The 18956-nt window shown below is 42.2% G+C and overlaps 2 protein-coding genes across 4 annotated transcripts; one reads left to right on the top strand and one right to left on the bottom strand.

Moving 5' to 3' along the window:
- Window positions 1–1003: 1003 nt before the first annotated feature.
- Window positions 1004–7762, top strand: LOC123187577 (uncharacterized). 3 transcript variants are annotated; one of them, XM_044599483.1, is made up of 5 exons: window positions 1036–1054; window positions 1567–1633; window positions 2379–2445; window positions 3585–7298; window positions 7407–7762. In XM_044599483.1, the coding sequence occupies exon 4, from the start codon at window positions 3669–3671 to the stop codon at window positions 7239–7241; it is 3573 nt and encodes a 1190-aa protein (XP_044455418.1). In that variant the 5' UTR covers window positions 1036–1054; window positions 1567–1633; window positions 2379–2445; window positions 3585–3668; the 3' UTR covers window positions 7242–7298; window positions 7407–7762. The 3 variants fall into 3 exon arrangements, with proteins under 3 accessions (XP_044455424.1, XP_044455418.1, XP_044455433.1); XM_044599498.1 differs by having other exon boundaries at window positions 3585–7302; XM_044599489.1 differs by lacking the exon at window positions 2379–2445 and having other exon boundaries at window positions 1004–1054.
- A 2869-nt stretch (window positions 7763–10631) lies between these two features.
- Window positions 10632–11401, bottom strand: LOC123078256 (putative germin-like protein 9-2). Its single transcript, XM_044500722.1, has one exon. The coding sequence runs from the start codon at window positions 11390–11392 to the stop codon at window positions 10772–10774; it is 621 nt and encodes a 206-aa protein (XP_044356657.1). The 5' UTR covers window positions 11393–11401; the 3' UTR covers window positions 10632–10771.
- Window positions 11402–18956: the final 7555 nt, after the last annotated feature.

The raw sequence follows: 18956 nt of genomic DNA, 5'->3' as shown, positions 1-18956 counted from the left end.
GTTTGGCCCAATTATGAATGAAACTCATCATGCGTTCGTCTTGCTTTGTCAACAAGAGCATAAAGGAAAGATGCCTGCCGTACACATTTTGAACATTTCAGTTGGTGTTTCCTCTGCAGAAACATCCCGGCACTGCACACGGCAGGAGCTCACAGGTCACTGCCTCGTCCACCGCCATTGTGCTCGGTGCGTTTCTCAGTTCCCGCCCTTGTAGTCATCTCCTTTTTCTCTCTCAGTGCGTTTTTGTTGCTTTTGGGTCTCTGGCTGCCGTGCCTGTTCTCGCCTGCTCGATGAAATGCGGTGACTGAGTCGTGGATGTCTGTGCTTTATTTTGCCCAGATCTATTGCTATGTCTGTAGGGAATGGGATGGATGGGTAGTGAAATGAATCAGGAGCATAGGACAATGCGCTTCTCCTCTGTTTTGCTGGTACTAATGATGGACATTTTGTACTAGTGACAAAATGATGGTAGATTTGGGGAGAGATGTTTTCTCACTGGGGGAAAGATGGTGCTGGAAGGGGCAGGGGTCACGGCACCAGAGGAGTCAGCCTCTCAGCTTAAATTAAAGAGCAGATTACGCTCTAGCTCACGTAACATATTGCACAAGTGTGTCAAATATGCCACCATCCTTTTAATTTGCGCATCTGGATCACTAAACTTAATTAAATGTGTGGCTGCACATAATAAGCTTTGATGGGTGTGTCAGCGAATTAGCTTAGTTATGTATGGAGCAGTGGCGGAGCTCAGATGAGAGTGTTCAGGAGGCTAAGCTGACAAGACATGCTTAAAATTTGAGAATTTTTGAGCATTATCTGATATCTAAGTTGTATTATAAAGGATATAGTTAGACAGTGTGATGTCTAGTTGTTTGGCTCAATTATGAATGCAATTAATCATGGGTTCATCTTCCGTTCGGTGAGAAGAGCTTAAAGGAAAGATGAATGCTGTATACTTTTTGAGCATTTTGGTTGGTGTTTCCTTTGCAGAAATTTCACACCACTGCGCACGGCAAGAACTGACAGGTCACCGCCTCATCCGCCACCATTGTGCCTGGTGCGTTACTCAGTTCCCGCCCTTGTAAGCATATTGAAGTGTGTCAAATATGTTGCCATCCTTTTAATGGACACATCTAGATCTCTAAACTAAATTAAATGGGTGACCTGCGCATAAAAACCATGATGGGTGTGCTGGCAAATTAGCTTAGTTATGTACGGAGCAGTGGCGGAGCTTGAAGGATAATCCTGAGGGGGCTAAGCTGATAAGACATGCTTAAAATTTGAGATTTATTTTACTCCCTCCAATCTGAATTAATTGACGCAACTCTATACAGTATCTTACTTACATTGTGTAGAGATCGCGTCAATTAATTTGGATCGGAGGGAGTAGCATTATTTGATATCTAAGTTGTATTCTACAGGGTATAGTTAGGCAGTGTGCTGTAGTTGTTTGGCTTAATCATGAATGCAACTTATCATGGGTTCATGTTGCTTTGGGCGAGAAGAGCTTAAAGGAAAGATGCACACCTGTATTCTTTTTGAGCATTTCAGTTGATGTTTCCTTTGCAGAAATTTCCCACCACTGTGTGCTGTGAGAATCAGCAGGTCACCGCCTCATCCACCGCCATCGTACCTGGTGTGTTTCTTGCTTCCGGCCCACCTTTTTCTCTTTTAGGGTGTTTTTGTTTCTTTTGGATTTCTGGTGCCATGCCTGTTCTTGCCTGGATACTTGCGAGGAAGTCCCTCACCTGCTCGGCGAATGCTGTGACCGAATTGGGCACACATGTTGGTTTATTTCGCTCCAATATACCGATGTCTGTAGGGAATGGGTGGGTAATGAAACGAATCAGGAACAGAGGGCCATGCACTCTTCTTTTTGTTTTGGTGGTACTAATGATAGACCTTCTGTAGTTAAGATGATGGTGGATTTTGGGAGCGATTGTTTCTCAGTGAAAAGAAATTGATGTGGGAAGGGGAAGGAATCTTGGCAATAGACGAGTCAGCGTCTCAGCTTAATTAAGGAGCAGATTACACTCTAGGCTACTTAGCATATTAAAGTGTGTCAAATATGTCACCATCCTTGTAATTTGCACATCCAGATCACTAAATTAAATTAAATGGTTGACTGCACGTAACAGCCATGCCATGTTGAATGGGTGTGTCGGCAACTTGGCATAGTTACGTATGGAGCATGGGAGTGCCCTTGCATGCCTTGTTTTTTTTTACTATTCAACCTATGACAATATGCTGTGTGCTGTAGTTGTTTGGCTCGTTTATGATGAAACTTATCATGAGTTCGTGTTGCTTTAGGCAAGAAGAGCATAAAGGAAACATGTGTGCTGTATACTTTTTGAGCATTTCAGTTGGTGTTCCCTTTGCAGAAATTTCCCACCACTGCGTGCTGCAAGAATCAGCAGGTCACCGCCTCATCTGCTGCCATCATGCCCGGTACGTTTCTTGCTTCCCACCCTCCTCTTTCTCTCTCAGCATGCTTTTGTTTCTTTTGGATTTCTGGGCGCTGTGCCTGTTCTTGCCTGGATACTTGCGAGGAAGTCCCTCAGCTGCTCAACGAAATGCTGTGACCGAATCAGGCACTTGTGTTGGCTTATTTCACTCCAATAAACCGATATGTATGTAGGGAATGGGTGGGTAATGAAACAAATCAGGAACAGAGTACGATGCACTCTTCTTTTGTTTTGGTGGTACTAATGCTAGACCTTTTGTAGTTAAGATGATGGTGGATTTGGTGAGAGATTGTTTCTCAGTGAAAAAATGATGTGAGATGGGGAAGGGATCTTTGGAAATAGAGGGTTATTTGGCTAGAATCAAGGAGATAGGGTGAACATGGAATTAGAACAGGTTTTTATTCAGTGGTGGCCACATATGGCCATGTGGGTATATGGGAAGTTTAAGAACGCAGAACAGACATGGGCTTCCACACATAACTACTCTGACTCACTCATCTGATGTGGTGTGGTAATGATGACATGGCATGTTGGTGATGTTGAGTGACTCGCTTAATTTAGTTTAGTGACCCAGAGGTGCACATTTAGAGAACAGTAACCTATATGACACACTTGAACAAGTCTGGTTAGCTAAAGAGTAATTTACTCTTATTATATAAAGAGGTTGCCTCCATGTCTTGACCCTTGTTTTTGGGAGTTCTTTGGGTTTTCACTGTGGTAAAAGATGTACTAAAACTTTAGAACAGCTGGATGATTAATATTTGGATAAAAAGAAGTTTACAATGTCATTGGACATTTACAGGCTCCTCATTTGATTTGTGTAGAGCCTAGCCTAAATATATTCAAAGTACTACATGATCATCAATTGCTATTTAAGTATGATTTGCACCTATACTTATGCAAGTTCAGAGACACAATGACATGCTACACAAGTCTAGACACTTATCACCTATGAGGCTATGACACGCTCATTCTCAAGACATTTTGTGTTACCTTTTTCTTTCACCTTAAGGTTGCCAAGTTCTAAAGTTAGAAAAAAATTCTTGCACACTTTCACATAGCAGAAATTCTGTGTCCAAGTGATATTGTTGGTAATAAAACTATCTTGTCATTCTTATGCAGGATTGTGATAAAGACGAATTATAGAGTTCTTGTTTAGAGTACTTCACAAGTTTAGTGCCTATTTCTGTTCCTTGGTTCACCACAATGGAATGCAACAAGGAAGAAGCTTCAAGAGCCAAGGATGTGTCTGAAAGAAAGCTGCATGAAGCAGACTTTCCTGGTGCCAAAAAGATGGCTCTCAAGGCTCACCAGCTTTTTCCTGGCCTTGAAAATATTTCTCAGCTGCTTGCTGTTTGTGAAGTTCATTGCTCTTCTTCTGTTAAGATCAATGGGGAGACAGACTGGTATGGAATTCTTCAAGTAGAACCAACTGCAGATGACATGGTACTTAAAAAACAGTACCGCAAACTTGCTCTTTTACTTCATCCAGATAAGAACAAATTTGCGGGTGCTGAAGCTGCTTTTAAGTTAATTGGTGAAGCCTACATGACACTGACAGACCATGTAAAACGTTCTTCCCATGACAATAAAAGGAAAGCAGTTTTTGCAACTTCTGCCCCTATGCCAAAGAAGCGGGCACGGGCATCAAAGAAAACTGATCCTGCTCATAAGAAGGATAACAAGGAGAACTTTGGTGCTCCACAAACCCAGAAGAATCCACAGCAACAGGCTGGAAAGTCAAGTGGATTATCCAGTTTCTGGACTATTTGCTTGACTTGTGGAACAAAATACCAGTATCCTTCTAGCTCGCTTATGAGGTTTGTCCTCTGCCGAATCTGTTCAAGGTCTTTCCTTGCCTATGATTTGTCCAAGAAACCTGTTCCTGCTGGAGTGGACAATCCATGGAGTGGATATGGGATGCAGCCGCAAAAGTTCCCTCCTAGTCAGCAAGCTCATGTTACTAACCAGGGACAAAACAATCAGAGTTTTCCTGGTTGGACCCATCCCGCTCACCAGCAGCAGCAATCTCAGAATGTTCCTAATCAGCAAACTCCTGCTGCTAACCAACAACAGCACTCTCAGAGACGTGCACCCAGTGCAGGATCAAAGAATGCTACGAGCTCTGAGGGTGTAGGTGACCCTAACAATAAAGGAGCCACAGATAGCACAAAAGTATCAAGAGCACCATCCAAAAAACAAAATGGTGCAGGTAGAACTGAATCGCCATATGCGCAGCAATCTCAGGATGTTCCTAATCAGCAAACTCCAACTGATGACCAACGACAGCAGTCTCAGAGGCGTCCAACCAGTGCAGTACCAACAAATGTTATGAGCTCTGAGGGTCTAGGCGATCCTAACAGTAAAGAGGCCACAGAAAGCACAAAGGTATCAAGTGCAGCATTCAAAGAAAAAGATGGTGCAGATAGAACTGAATTGCCATTTGTGTCTTCTGCTAAACTTTCACCGACAAACATGCAGAAAAGGGGAATACAGTCTCAGCATTTTCCTAGTCAGCAAACTTCTCCTGTTAATCAGCAAGTTCAGTTGCAGAAACCCAGTTTTAATGAAGGATCAATTAATCTTAACAGTATGGGAATGTCAGACAGTAATGTCACAGCTAATGCCAGGACATGTACTAACATGAATGTACCAAGAGCATCACTTAATAAAGAAAATGGTTCAAGCAGAACTGGGTCACCACTTGCAAATTCTGATGAAGTTTCACCTGCAAACATGGGAAAAGGGATAATGAAGGATGCTAATGGTGCAGTGAAAACAGGGCAGAATCCTCAGAGATCAAGCCAGCAGGAAAATAATGTCAGTAATGAAGATGGCAGTGGTGGTTGTAGAAAAGGCAGTGATAATATTCATGATTCTCCTGTGGCCAAAAGGATAAGGACAGGATACTCTTCAAGCAATGCTTACAAGAATGGTGGAACAGTACACGAAGATGGTAATGTGTACACCACACAAGCATGCAGTATTCCAATTACAAAGACTCCAAATGAAAATGTGGAGGTGGTCAATGGCTTGGATGAGAAACAAGGAGCAAGCAAAAAAGAGGAAATGCGCAACTCTGGAAGAGATGGCGTTGCTAGTTCTGTGGTCAATAGTATTCCTTGTGAAGGTGATGTCTCGTATCCAGATCCAGAATTTTATGACTTTGAGGAAAATAGGAATGCAACTCAATTCAAAGCTGATCAAATATGGGCTGTTTATGATGACAGTGATTTCATGCCAAGGTACTATGCTCGAATTAAGCAGGTTCACCAAAACTTCATGTTGTGGTTCAGTTGGCTAGAGTTTGATCCTCTGAATGATGCTGAGAAGGCATGGTATTCTAAGGACATGCCTGTTGCTTGTGGTCGTTTCAGAATTGGGAAAACAATCTTAACAGAAGATAGAAAAATGTTTTCCCATGTAGTTTCTTGGACAAAAGGAAAGAAGAGAAACAGCTATGAGATTTATCCAGTGAAAGGCGAAGTATGGGCCCTATTGAGGAGATGTGACATCAACCAGAGTTCAAGTTGTAGTGACCATAAGAACTACAGCTATGACATTGTAGAAATAAAATCAGACTTTGCTGTGGGCATTGGCACATTCGTCACTCCCTTAGTAAAGGTTAAAGGTTTTGTTAGCCTGTTTGTGCGGTCGGACAAGAAAGAACCATATTTGATTCCTGGTGGTGACACACTAAGGTTTTCACACAACATCCCTTTTCATAGGTTGTCAGAAGTTGATAAGCCACATATCCCTAATGGCGCCCTTGAGCTGGATCCTGCATCTATGCCTTCTAACATGGAAGAAGCATCTTCGTCTGCAGACCTTAACAGGAGTAGCACTCAAGAAGGTAATATTGGAGGCAATGTTTCGTCTACCAGAGACTCTTTTAAGTGTGAAATGCCTGCTGGTAAGACCAAAGAGGGTCTGGATAGCACTGCTACAAATGAAGGTAATGTTCACAATGGAGTGAAGAAACCAAATATCAATGCAGATGGCAAGCACGATAATGGCTCAGAGGCTTCTGTAGTTGATGCTCATACTGTTGACCAATGGGATGATAGCTTTCAATCTGAATCTCCAGCAACTTTTGTGTATCCTGAACCAGAGTTTTTCAACTTTGGTGATATAAGGTCATTTGACAATTTCAAGAGTGGACAAATTTGGGCACTCTATTGTGAGACCGACAAGTTCCCAAAGTACTATGCCTTCATAAAGAAAGTTGATCAAGATGACCTCACAATCCGCATAAGATGGCTTGAGTACTGTCCATGTGGAGAGACGGAGAAGCGTTTGGTGAAAAATGGTCTAACTGCTAGCTGTGGAATATTCAGAGTTAGCAGTCAAAGTGACAACTATGATTGCACAAGTGTCTTCTCTCATATCATGGAAGTGACAGCGGTTAGTAAAGGAAAGAAGTATGAAATTCTTCCTCGTGTTGGCCAGGTATGGGCTGTATACAAGAACTGGAATCGTGGCTGGAGCTTTGAAAATTTTAAAAGCTGTGAATATGATCTTGTGGAGGTCCTGGAGATTTCTGCTGCCTCTCTAACATTGTCCTATCTCACAAAAGTGGATGGTTTTAGTACTGTATTCATGCTAGAGAGGAAGGGTGAATCTACAAGTGGCTTGAAAATACTAAGAAGTGACATGATGATGTTCTCACATCAGATTCCTTCATACCGCATGACAAATGAAGGCGACAAACTCTGTGGTTACTGGGAACTTGATCCAGCATCTGTGCCTGAAACTTTCCTGGCTAGAAAAACAAAGTGAAGCAAAAGCTATATTGCTCAACAGGATGAAGTTAACAGTTGATTGCTTATCAAAATTGTAGGTATCATCTAGCTTTTGTATCATAAACTTGGTCGAATTAGATGTGATCAAAGATACTGTATCTCATCTTGACCTCTCACTAACTCCGACTTCATATTTTTGCAGTACATCGTTGACAAAGCTGCAGCATGAAGATGGTTCTTGCTGTTGGTTGTATCAAGTGTCAAGTAGGCAGGTTAGGTTATTAGGTTGCTATGCCACCTGATTCCAAGTAATCAGGTTTGGTCTTCATGTTGACTTACCTTATAAATCGTGTTCTGCATAGTTGATGGTAACAACTCCTTTTGTATGCAACTTTGTAACCCTGAGTATGCTTGAAAAGAAACAGGTGGCAGTGGCATTCATTTCAGCCTATGCTTACCCTCAGAAAGTTAGTTGCTTTCTGTCCAACCGCTGATAATGATAGGCATATGTTTGTAACTGTAATGTTTGTGAATGACCTCTTCCATGTTGTTCCTCTATATGCGCAGTTTCATTTTCTATGCTAGTTAAGGATTACTATGTGTCAAATTTCTTGGGCAGGTTGACAAGTAGAGCTTATGTTTTGTTGTTGAGTAAAACCTCTTTGTGAAGATCCAAGTACATTTTGCTTTCTTGAGATTATAAGCTGATTATTCATTCAATGTACGTAATTTTTTTATGTGACACTGCAAATCCTAAATCATTTTACATGCCGTTGCAAATGTTGCTTACTTAAATACCACTTCAAACACTCCTTTGATTTTTGTATGCCATCTCAAATGGTATTACATTTCCTTGTGTACGGACTATGGTACTCCAATTCAATTAACAGCATGGCGGCCATATATTTCAAGGTTCATGAGTGGCACATGCAGAAACATCTTTCCAGTTTAATATGATAATGGAAAGGCAGAAACAATGTTTGGTATTTGATAGATTCAAGTGCATAATGTTGTTTGTTTGCAACTAAAGCTATTTCTTAAGTGATCGTAGTGAACTTTATGTCAGGTATCCACTATTTATTCCCACATTTTACGAGAGCACATGCATATTTCATTGCGCAAAGCCCTTTCGCTTCAATTATTTGTCATATAAATTATGTTATGAGCGTCGAACCTGAAAATAATATTGCTGAATAGTGGGACCTATCTGACCTAATGTGCCTTACATTTGATGTTACACAATATATTATTTTTAAATATATTTATTTGTGTAATCAATTGTCTATTTCCAGAAAATAATCTTGCCCCAGATGCATTTGGGACGCTAGTTTTAATTGTAACACACTAGCCCAAATTAAACGGGACATCCCTTACCTGAATTCTTTGTTTCTAAATCAATCCTTTGGTTTCCCCCATGTCTGCACTGCTATACTCTTCTTTTACCTGCCTTCATTGCCTTTTCCCATGGAGTCTTGCTTTGGAAAATCATGTAGGTGAAGGTGAATTCTACTTGTTTCTAATTGCTTGATCTAGAATACACCAGTCGCCAAACAGCAAAATGAGCTGAGAGGTTTATGTTAAGCGGCTAAGTGAATTCTGTTGCATTTTTGCACAATGTTATCATTGCGTAGCTGAAATCAATATGATCTGTCATTCTGCACAAATTTTAGAATTATACTTCTTTTCAAGCTCCCTGTACGAAGATCCTGGTGCCAGGGAGATCCTCTCTTTAGCATGTCGCGATGGATGTGCAGTCTGCTTTTGCTGGTGTAGGTTCAGGTGAGCAAGTGCATGGTGATCTAGGGATTTGTTGTGGCTTGCTCCTGATTCCTGACCTAATGCGCCTTAACATTTGATGTTACACAACATATCATTTGAAATATATTTATTTATGTAATCAATTGTCTGCTTCGAGAAAATAATCTTGCCCCACATGCATTTGGAGCACTAGCTTTAATTGTAACACACTAGTCCAAATTAGCCGGGACATCTCTTACCCAAATTCTTTGTTTCTAATCAGTCCTTTTGGTTTCCATGTCTACACTGCTATACTCTTCTTTTACCTGCCTGCATTGCCTTTTTCCATGGATTTCCCCTTGAAAAATCGTGTAGAGGAGGTGATTATGCTATATGTTCGGCTTCCAAACCTAATTGATGCTGCTTTGGTTACTTACTTGTTTCTAATGCTTTACCTAGATACACACGGTTTGGGGTCAACCAAATAGCAAAATGAGCTGAGTGGTTGTATGTTATCTGTTGCTAGCTATCATGCATTTTTTATGATAGTTTCACCTCCGTAGATGAAAACACCGAGTTACAACTTATGCAACTACTGTCAGACTCCACATCCTTGATGGTCTTGCCTTTGCAATATTGATTACCCTGGTATGGAAGGGAGAACGCCCTGGTATGGCAATCTTTCTATCATATACTTTGATTTGAAAATTGCACTTATTGCCAGGTCAAAGCCTTTGGTTTGTGTGATCCAAAATATGTCTCGTCAGCTTATACTGAACCTGTATATTTCTTTGGTAAAAAAAAGGATCTCCTGCTTTTCTTTGGCCAGTACAATTCTATTTCTCAAGTCCAGAGGATGATGTATCTGGGCAGAGGGTGCGTAATATAGTACCAAATCTGTTTGCTTTGTCTGATATAATAAACCTTATTTTCAGTCTTCAGATTATCCACTTGGTCTTCTATTTAGCTATATGGTTGTTGCAGTTTTGCAAGAGTCTTGCCTTGCCTGCAATAGGCACCACAGAATTAGTTTCACTGTTTTGTTTGTACTTTTTACCACATGATGCAACTTCTGTAGGGCTCAGATGCTTTACTTCTCAGAGAAATCCCCTTGCATTTTACAAATCTGTATACTGTCCTGCCTAGAACTTGCATGACATTACAGTTTTGCTATTTCGGTCGTTGTTTGTTAGCATCCACATAGAGGTCTTCATACCTAATATTACAAATTGAGCTTTTGGATATATCACTTTATTGCTACCTATCTGCATTTTTCCCAATAGTTCCAATAATTTTAGATGAAAACACCAAGTTCTAAGTTATATCTTATATATGCAACTATAGTCAGACTCCAGATCCTTGATGGTTTTGCTTGTCTCCTCTGCTATATGGGTTACCTTCTTAGAGAAGGGATAACACACTGGTTTGGAAATCTTTCTGTCATACACTTTTATTTGAAAATTGCAGTTACTGTCAGATCAAAGCCTTTGGAAGTTTCGTCAGCTTATAATGAACTGGTATTTTCTTCGGTTAAAAGAGGTGACCTGCTTTTCTTTGGCCCATGCAATTGTATTTCTAAAGTCCAATTCCATATCAAATCAATTTTCATTTCACATGAACCCAGTCCAGAATGTATCTGGACACAGACGTGGTGTGTACTACAGTACTAAATCGGTTTGGTTGCCTGATATAATAAACCTTATTTTCAGTAAGATCACCCACTTTGCCTTTTATTTACCTATATTTGGTTGTTGCAGTTTTGCAGGGGTCTGGAATTATATAAATCCCAAACTCAGAACACAGCATGGTAGGCAGGTATCAAGCGATTAGTTAACAGCACCGGAAAGCCAGGCCTGCCTTGAGCTTCTGGATGGTCGCCTCGTCAGTCTTGAACGACTTGGCGAGGACGGCGTTGTCGATGCCGGTATCAAACACAGCGAGGGGAACAGACACGAGCCCAGGCGTGGCACTCCCGAATGCGGAGAGCGCCGTGGCGGTGCTGTTCCCTTGGTTGAACTGGTAGTGCACCGTCCCCTTGGGGAACACGAACATGTCGCCCGGGCCCAGGTCCTGGGTGTAGAGCCTGTTGGCGGTGTCGATGAACCCAACGGAGAGCGCGCCATGGGCGACGATCAGCAGCTCGGAGGCGCGTGGGTGGGTGTGCGTGGGGTTGACGGAGCCCGGGGGGAATGTGAGCATGGCGTAGGACACGCTCTGACCGTTCAGGGCTGGGAACTCCATCATAGTGGCCTTGGTCAAGGTGAAACCGTACACCGGCGTGCTTATGTCGCGGAAGCCGGTGTAAGTGAAGAAGTCACCGGTGATGTTCGTCGGGTTGATGCTTGCTGGGACGACGAAGTCGGCCAGGATGTCTGGGTCGCCGGCAAAGACGGCCAGCGGGGCCGAGAGTGCCAGCAGCACCAACAACAAGGGGTAGGAGTTGGATGCCATTGAATCGGTGTCGTGAAGCTTCTTGATGATGTTTGGGTGCTAGCTTAGGGAGGATATATATACAGAATGCTATGGAGCTTTGCTCTTGTCATGGAGGTGGTGACCGGTGAGGACTCGCAATTTATAATTAAACAGCTTACCTTGTTGGGGAGGGATTGCCGGAGAAACCAAGAGTGTTTTTTTGTTTGTCTTTGTGCCTGCTGGCATACCTTGTTGCATAGAGACTAACTATTGCTGGCAAATATTAAGCCTGCTTTTGGATGCATATGTGCATCAAATAAATTGCCTATCCCGAATTCGACAGGTTTCTTGGTAAAGATGACAAAACATGATTTCCTGATATGATCATAAAAAAAGACTCCTGTCTAGGCTATCCATTTCATTCCTCAAACGTCAGCCATCAGCAAAGTTGTAGCCGATGTTGAGTGGTATGGGTCAATGGGTGTGCACTATGCAGCAATGCATGTCCTGTGGAACTGTTGCATTGTCAACAGGTTGAGAAAGAGCGGAGGGCCTGGTGAAGCCAAACCACTCCGAAAAATAGATAACTTATTTGTGAGTGCTCTGTTCTTTCTTCAGTTAACTGTCTGTTATTTTCCCCTTCGAGTTTGATCTGCTCCGGCGAGCAGAGTGGGTTTTCGGTGAGTCCGCCCAGTCAAAGGGAGATGAATGAGACCCTAAAGCTTGAAATCTCCACATTGGAGGAGGGGAAAAGATCAAACACCTTGAAACTAATAAGGGGCAATCCACATCTCTCATTAACTATTAGTCTGGATTGCAGTCTTTGATGGCAGCTGTAATGGTGCAACTTCTGCGACATAAGCAGTAATTGGTGCATCTTATATGACACGCCCCTCCGGACCAGCTGATGGATGGTAGCATAATCTCATAGACTTAATGGCTTATTTTAATCTATTAATGCCTAACTTCTTATTAGCTAGAGTATCTCAGTAATCACGCCCTTTTACTTCTTTTGGTTTGCAGCTAGGCATTCAGTTAGTGGTATGTTCGACAGTGATTATCCAGTTCTGAATTGATTGAACAGCGGATCAGATTCACCTTTTGTTTGGGATTTACGCAGGTTGCAATGTCAGGGGTAAAAATAAATATATGGCGTGCATCATTTTGTTTCTTTAAACAGTTTTGTTACATGTATTTTTTTTCTAGTACAGTGCAATGAGCGTTCAGTATTCTGATGATACATGTGTTCAGTCTCAAAATGTAAGTGTGAGATTGGGTGGAAGCAAGGTGTATCTGATGCATGAATGCTGAAAACGTTTATATCTGAAGCAAGGTTATATGTTTTATCTATTGAAATCATTTTCTTTGTACTTTGTGACCTACTAGCTGAGTAATGTTAATGTCTTCAATTGATCTACCATTTATACAACCCATGGATGATAGCTCACGGTTAAAATTATAAATTATAATTGTTGTGCCAAATTATAGTGTACAATCAGAATGAAAGGATGGAGGTGCATCTGGTCCATGCCAACCATTGATTTCCTTGGTGATTATTCCACTGCAGGCCTTCCGTCGAATCCGGAGAAGAACATTTATCACCACCACCACGCATGTTCTTGGTTTGGCTTGGGTTCGTCTTTACCTGTACTTGCAGGGGAGATTGACCCGTAAGTGATCTGATTTTTTCTTGTTTATACCTAAAAATTGTGGTGGTGATGATTGATCTAAATATTATGATTGATTGTATGGAAATAGGGCTTTAATTCTGGAGATGTGGGTAGTGGTGTTCTCTGCACTCTCATGTTTCATAATTTTCCACCTTGGACGCCCTCCTATCTGAAATATCTGTCTTACGAATTTGATGTTGGTTCACATGCAGGTCCAAAGACACTAGTAGAAAAAGGCCCATTTGTCCCGGTTCATAAGGCCTATCTGTCCTGGTTGGGGAACCAGGACTAAAGGGTCGTTACTAATGCCCTAGGCCTTTAGTCCCGGTTCTTATACAAACCGGGACAGATGGGCCTCCACGTGGCCGCTCCGGCGAGCCCAGGCAGGAGGGCCTTTGGTCCCGGTTGGTAGCACCAACCGAGACCAATAAGCTTCCACGCGTCAGCATTTCAGCGGCTATTTTTTTTTTTGAAAGGAGGTGGTTTAGGGGTTTTGGGGGTTAATTTAGGTTCGTATAGGTAGCTAATAGAGGGATGTGTCCTCTCTTATCTCCGTGCTACTGCTACTGCTATGCCTAAACATGACTTAGATTGAAGTCAGGCAACATGTGGTGCATGTCGAAAGTAATTCTAATCCTAACTTGATCAAGTTTGGATTGTACTACTTTCGACATGCACCACATGCATGTTGCCTACACTTCAATCCAATCCATGTTCATTTCACCCCCAGATATATAATAACTCTTCATGCTCACATCATGCATCATCATGATAACAAGTCCTACTAATCATCATCATACAACTTCTACTCGTTATTAATAACAAGTCATACGATCATCATCCTCATAGTCATCGAACCAACCCTACTTAATTGTTCTTAGCACATGATCATCAGTATTAGGTAGGACCTAAATACCCTTTTTAAGGTAAAATAGCATAAAACAAAATAGACCCTGACTCTCTATTATGGAGAATGGAGATCATCCTGTCTCCAATTCTTGCGCTTCGCTTCCTTTTGCTTCCAAAAACCTCCTTAAGACTGTCCATACATTTTTTCCATCCTTTGATTTGCATGTCTCCACTTCTTTTAGAAATCTGGTATGGACAGTTGAGATTCGTAGGATGACCTGGCTGTATGTTCAAAACATTAAGGCTACCTTTCTGATACATCAAATGAGGCACACAATTCTCTGGGATTATCTGTTGAAAAACATAGTAATAACTTCATAGTTAACAATGATGTACTAGTTTTAAAAAGATGCAAAAGATGCATGGATGTCGTAATAGTAAAAAATCTTACCAGGGTATCTCCATGGTAGTTACCGTAGTTGAACACATGCACTAGTGGTACATATTGACCATAATGTTGAGGAGTTTGATTGTAGATATTGTAATTCTCAATGTCAGTACAAAATCCGACTAGATGATTTGTCTCCTTGTAAGTTAATTCAGAGCCATTTGTGTAGTGGGTTTTGTCTACCATCTCCCGCACATTCTTTGAAGAATGAAAATAAGCTGTCAACTATTTTAAAATAAACAATATAAATTAGCTAATAACTATGTTTGAGAAACTCACGTAGCGCTAGAATTGGAGGCGTATCAACAAGGACCCAAATGTCCATATTGTCTTGCTCGATTTCAGGATCACCAAGATCCATGGTGACAAGCATACCCTCATCAAAACCATACATATTGCAAAGTGCTTCCCATTTTTTGCAACCAAAATGGATTACGCTCTCAGAATTGTACAACTTTACTTCAAAATCCACATCATGATGAGTCCTTATGTGAATTTTCTTTGTTTCGAAACTTTCATGGTCTTCAAAACCCATCCTCTCCAAGACATAGCGCCTTACATGGCATGAGATAAGCTACTCAAATTGTAAAAGATGAAAATTTCACGTTGAAATAGTTGTAGTCATGCTTAATTACGAAAAAAACACTTGTCGTCGTTGCATACCGTTTCAACATCGAAGGTCTCCTCGAGCTTAATGCTGAAGCGCCGATCATCGTCCAGGTGAGGCATGTCGCATAGGCCTTGATCATCGTGGCACCAACTTCACTCCCCCGGGAGACTTTCGTCGTCTGATGACGACATTTCCTACGTTCATAATTCAAAGATTAAACTTGTACAATTAAATATATGTACTACAAAAACTAAATTAGATCATTATTATTCATCGCGGGTTGACTATCGGTCTGTCGAGTCTTTTCTTGAAAACTCTCAGCTCACGTGGTGTACATATTCGACTTTCGGTGATGGTCGCTCCTCACTTTATCCCCGAGTGCATTACACCAAAATGTCTAGCACACGAGAACAGAGGAGAAGCGACCCCCACGACAACAGTCGGGATTCTTCGTCCTCACACACACACACACACACACACACACACACACACACACACACACACACACACACACACACATATATATATATATATATATATGGTGGAACTCTCCCTCATTGATTCCTCTCTGACATTTGCGACCGTCGGTGATGGTCGTTACTCCTTCTTCCCCTAGTGCATAACAAAGGTATAGCACCCGGAGAAGGAGGAGAAACGACCCCCACGACAATAGTCGGGCTTCTTCGTCCTCTCATATATGGTGGAGACTCGACAGACTTAAAGTCAACCCGAAATATCGTTTAATTATCTTTCTAAAAAAAGGATTTGGCTGGTCTCATCTCAAGGTCGGAGGAGGTCGGTGACGGGGACGACGGCGGGGATGATGGAGGGGGGCTCCTAGATTTCTGTGAAAACAAAAACCTTATAAGCTATCAACTAATTATATGCATACGCCTTGCATAGTGCTCTCCAATTTTAGCATTCAAAGTAGGAGTAGTTTTCCAATTTGAGCATTCAATAAGCAAAATCAAATAGCAAAATAAAGTAGTATTCAAATTAGGATGCATTCAATTATAAGCAAAACTACATCATCTCTTGCGTTCGTACATCGTCGAATATTATCACTAATACACCTCGAATACTATCATACATATAACATTGCTAGTACAGCTAGAACCGTAGCGCCCGACGGGTATCGGCACGGGCGGTGGACACCCAAAGAGAAGGAACCATCACAGGATCGCTCCAGTGAGATCCCTGAAGAACCTGCAAGGTATTGTCGAACCTGCCCTCCAACGCAACCATGTAGCGACGGACGTGCTCGTCCTCCTCGCTGACACGGTGACGTACCACCTCCACGGTGTCCGGAAGCCTAGGCACCATTCTTAGCCCACGCGACCGCCACCAAACAAGGATCGGGTCAACGACGGGCTGACTCCTCACCAACCTATGCCCCCCGGAAGGTAGCACCTCCCAATACCAGTCCGGCGGAGCCCAGTCCCGGACATGACCCCTCTGATCAAGCCGACCTCCTCCGCCGAGTCGACGACGAGGATGCGGGATAGGCATTGTCGACGTCGATGCGGGAATAATTGCTTGAACTAAAAAAATAAACTAGTTCTATTAATTTTCTTGCTAAAAATAAATTACTTCTATAGTAAAATAAATTAGTTTTATTAAATCATCTAGTTGAACTACTAATTAAGCACTTACTATAAATAAAATAAAGTAGTACTTACTAAAAAAACTACTTCTATATATAGTAAAATAAAGTAGTTTTATTAAATCAACTAGTTCAACTACTAAGCACTTACTATAAATAAAATAAAGTAGTACTTACTAAAAATAAACTACTTCTATATATTGTAAAATAAAGTAGTTTTATTAAATTAACTAGTTCAACTACTAAGCACTTACTATAAATAAACTAAAGTAGTACTTACTAAAAATAAACTACTTCTATAGTAAAATAAAGTAGTTTTATTAAATCAACTAGTTCAACTACTAAGCACTTACTATAAATAAAATAATGTAGTACTTACTAAAAAAACTAGTTTAACTAGCTAGTTATATTATTTATCGACCCCCCCTCCTCTCATGTCGAAGTTATCGGGGAGGAGGTATATCGACAATGACATACCCGATAAAAAATAAGAAGAGGAAGAAGAACAAAAAAAAAAGAGAAAAAGAAAAAAAGAATAGAGGAGAAGATCGAAGAAAAAAAAGAGGAGAAGAAGAAAGGAATAGAGTCTTGTCGTCTATTCCTTTCTTCTTCTCCTCATTTTTTTTCTTATTTTTCCCTCTTCTTATTTATTTCTCCACTTCTTCCTCTCCTTCTTCTTCTCCTTCTTCCTCTTCTTATTTTCCTTTTTCCTCTCCTTCTTTTTCTTCTTCTTCCTTCTTCCTTCTTCCTCTTTTCTTCCTTTTCATTATTTTACTTTTTCCTCTCCGATCCACTAACCTAAAATCTACTATCCTAAAATGCACTAACAGTAGAACTAATAACCAAAAATGCACTAAATCAACTAACCTTAAATGTAACTTTTGCAACACAATATATATATATATATATATATATATATATATATATATATATATATATATATATGAACATATATATAAATAAATCAACAAAAAAATCTATAAGCAAAAAAAATCATGCATACATCTGCATATATATACATATACATACAATATCCATATATACATACATCTATACATCCATATATACATCCATATATATACATATAAAAAAACCAGATCGAGAGCAGGCTGGGGTGGCGGCGGCGGCGCGCGGCAAAGCAGAGCAGGCCGGGGCGGCGGCGGCGGCGCGCGGCAAGCAGAGCAGGCAGGGGGGGCGGCGCGGGGAATGGGAGGGGGCTCACTGGGCGGCGACGACGAGGCGCGGCAGAGGGCGGCGACGGCGAGGTCGGGGCAGAGGGCGGCCACGTCGGGGCAGGGGTGGCGCGGGGCGGCGACGACGTCGGGGCGGCGCAGGACGGCATCGGAGGGGCACGGGATGGCGCGCGGCGATGACGGCGACGGCGAGGCAGAGGGTTGGGATCGAAAAACTAAACGGAAGTTTTCACGAGTGTTGATTATATAGACAGAGCATTGGTCCGGAATTTAGGAAATATAATAATAACCGTTTTATTATTACCTCTAGGGCATATTTCCATCACCATTGTCTCCGCCCAAATGACGCATGGATCCGACGCTAGGCTAGCTGTAGCTGCCACGCTGGAGGCCGCGTGGTTCGTCTGGTTTCCTAACGCGTGGGCGGACGCACAACCTCTATGTTGGCACACCGATATTCGGGACGCACCATCGTTTGACGAGGCCATGGCACGGTGTGCCAGCCGTGCAAGGCATCGGGCGCGGGAGGCGGCGGCAGCCCTCGCGGTGGCGGATGTCGGCGAGGCGTAGTCGCACTCTCTGGCGCCCCATAAGGGGCAACAGTCTGGGCGACGCAACCACATCGTGGTGGACGTCGGCGGCTCGTCCCCGGACGGATCCGTCATCGATCTGATGTCCACCGGCACCCAGCAGATTCCGGGCTCTGACGAGGAAGAGTAGGGAATGTGAGACGGCCGCACATTGAGTCCCGTGAGCAGGCTCGTGTCCCATGCCCTAGTCTACCTTGCTAGCGATCGGACCAACATTTTGAGGAGCGCAGCCGGCCACCAGACATGGCCAGGGCGGAGCTGGGCGAGCGGGGTGTGGCACCGGGCGAGCTCCGTTTAGATTAGGTTTCACGTTGCATGTAATAATATGAATTTGAGGTTTATAATTTGAGGTATCCGGATGTGAAATGCATTTTTTGAGACGTGCCCGGTCATTGTCTGCGGACGCGTCCACGGGTGTTTGAGGGGTCAGATTTTTCAAGTCTGGCTGTAGATGCTCTAGTACATCATTAAATCTATTTGCCTGCCTGATATGATAAACCTTATTTTGAGTGTTCAGATTATCCACTTGGTCTTTTATATTTACCTATATTTGGTTGTTGCGGTTTTGCAAGAGTATGGAATTATATAAATCGGAAACTCAGAACATAGCATGCATGGTAGGCAGGTATCAAGCAATTGG

The sequence above is a fragment of the Triticum aestivum genome, chromosome 1A, assembly GCF_018294505.1.
Source record: "Triticum aestivum cultivar Chinese Spring chromosome 1A, IWGSC CS RefSeq v2.1, whole genome shotgun sequence".
NCBI lineage: Eukaryota > Viridiplantae > Streptophyta > Magnoliopsida > Poales > Poaceae > Triticum > Triticum aestivum.
This window is presented reverse-complemented; position numbering and strand designations above follow the sequence as displayed.

Bases quoted from the DNA above. Each gene is read 5' to 3' on its own strand.
- LOC123187577 (XM_044599489.1), top strand. From the start codon at position 3,669: ATGGAATGCAACAAGGAAGAAGCTTCAAGAGCCAAGGATGTGTCTGAA.
- LOC123078256 (XM_044500722.1), bottom strand. From the start codon at position 11,392: ATGGCATCCAACTCCTACCCCTTGTTGTTGGTGCTGCTGGCACTCTCG.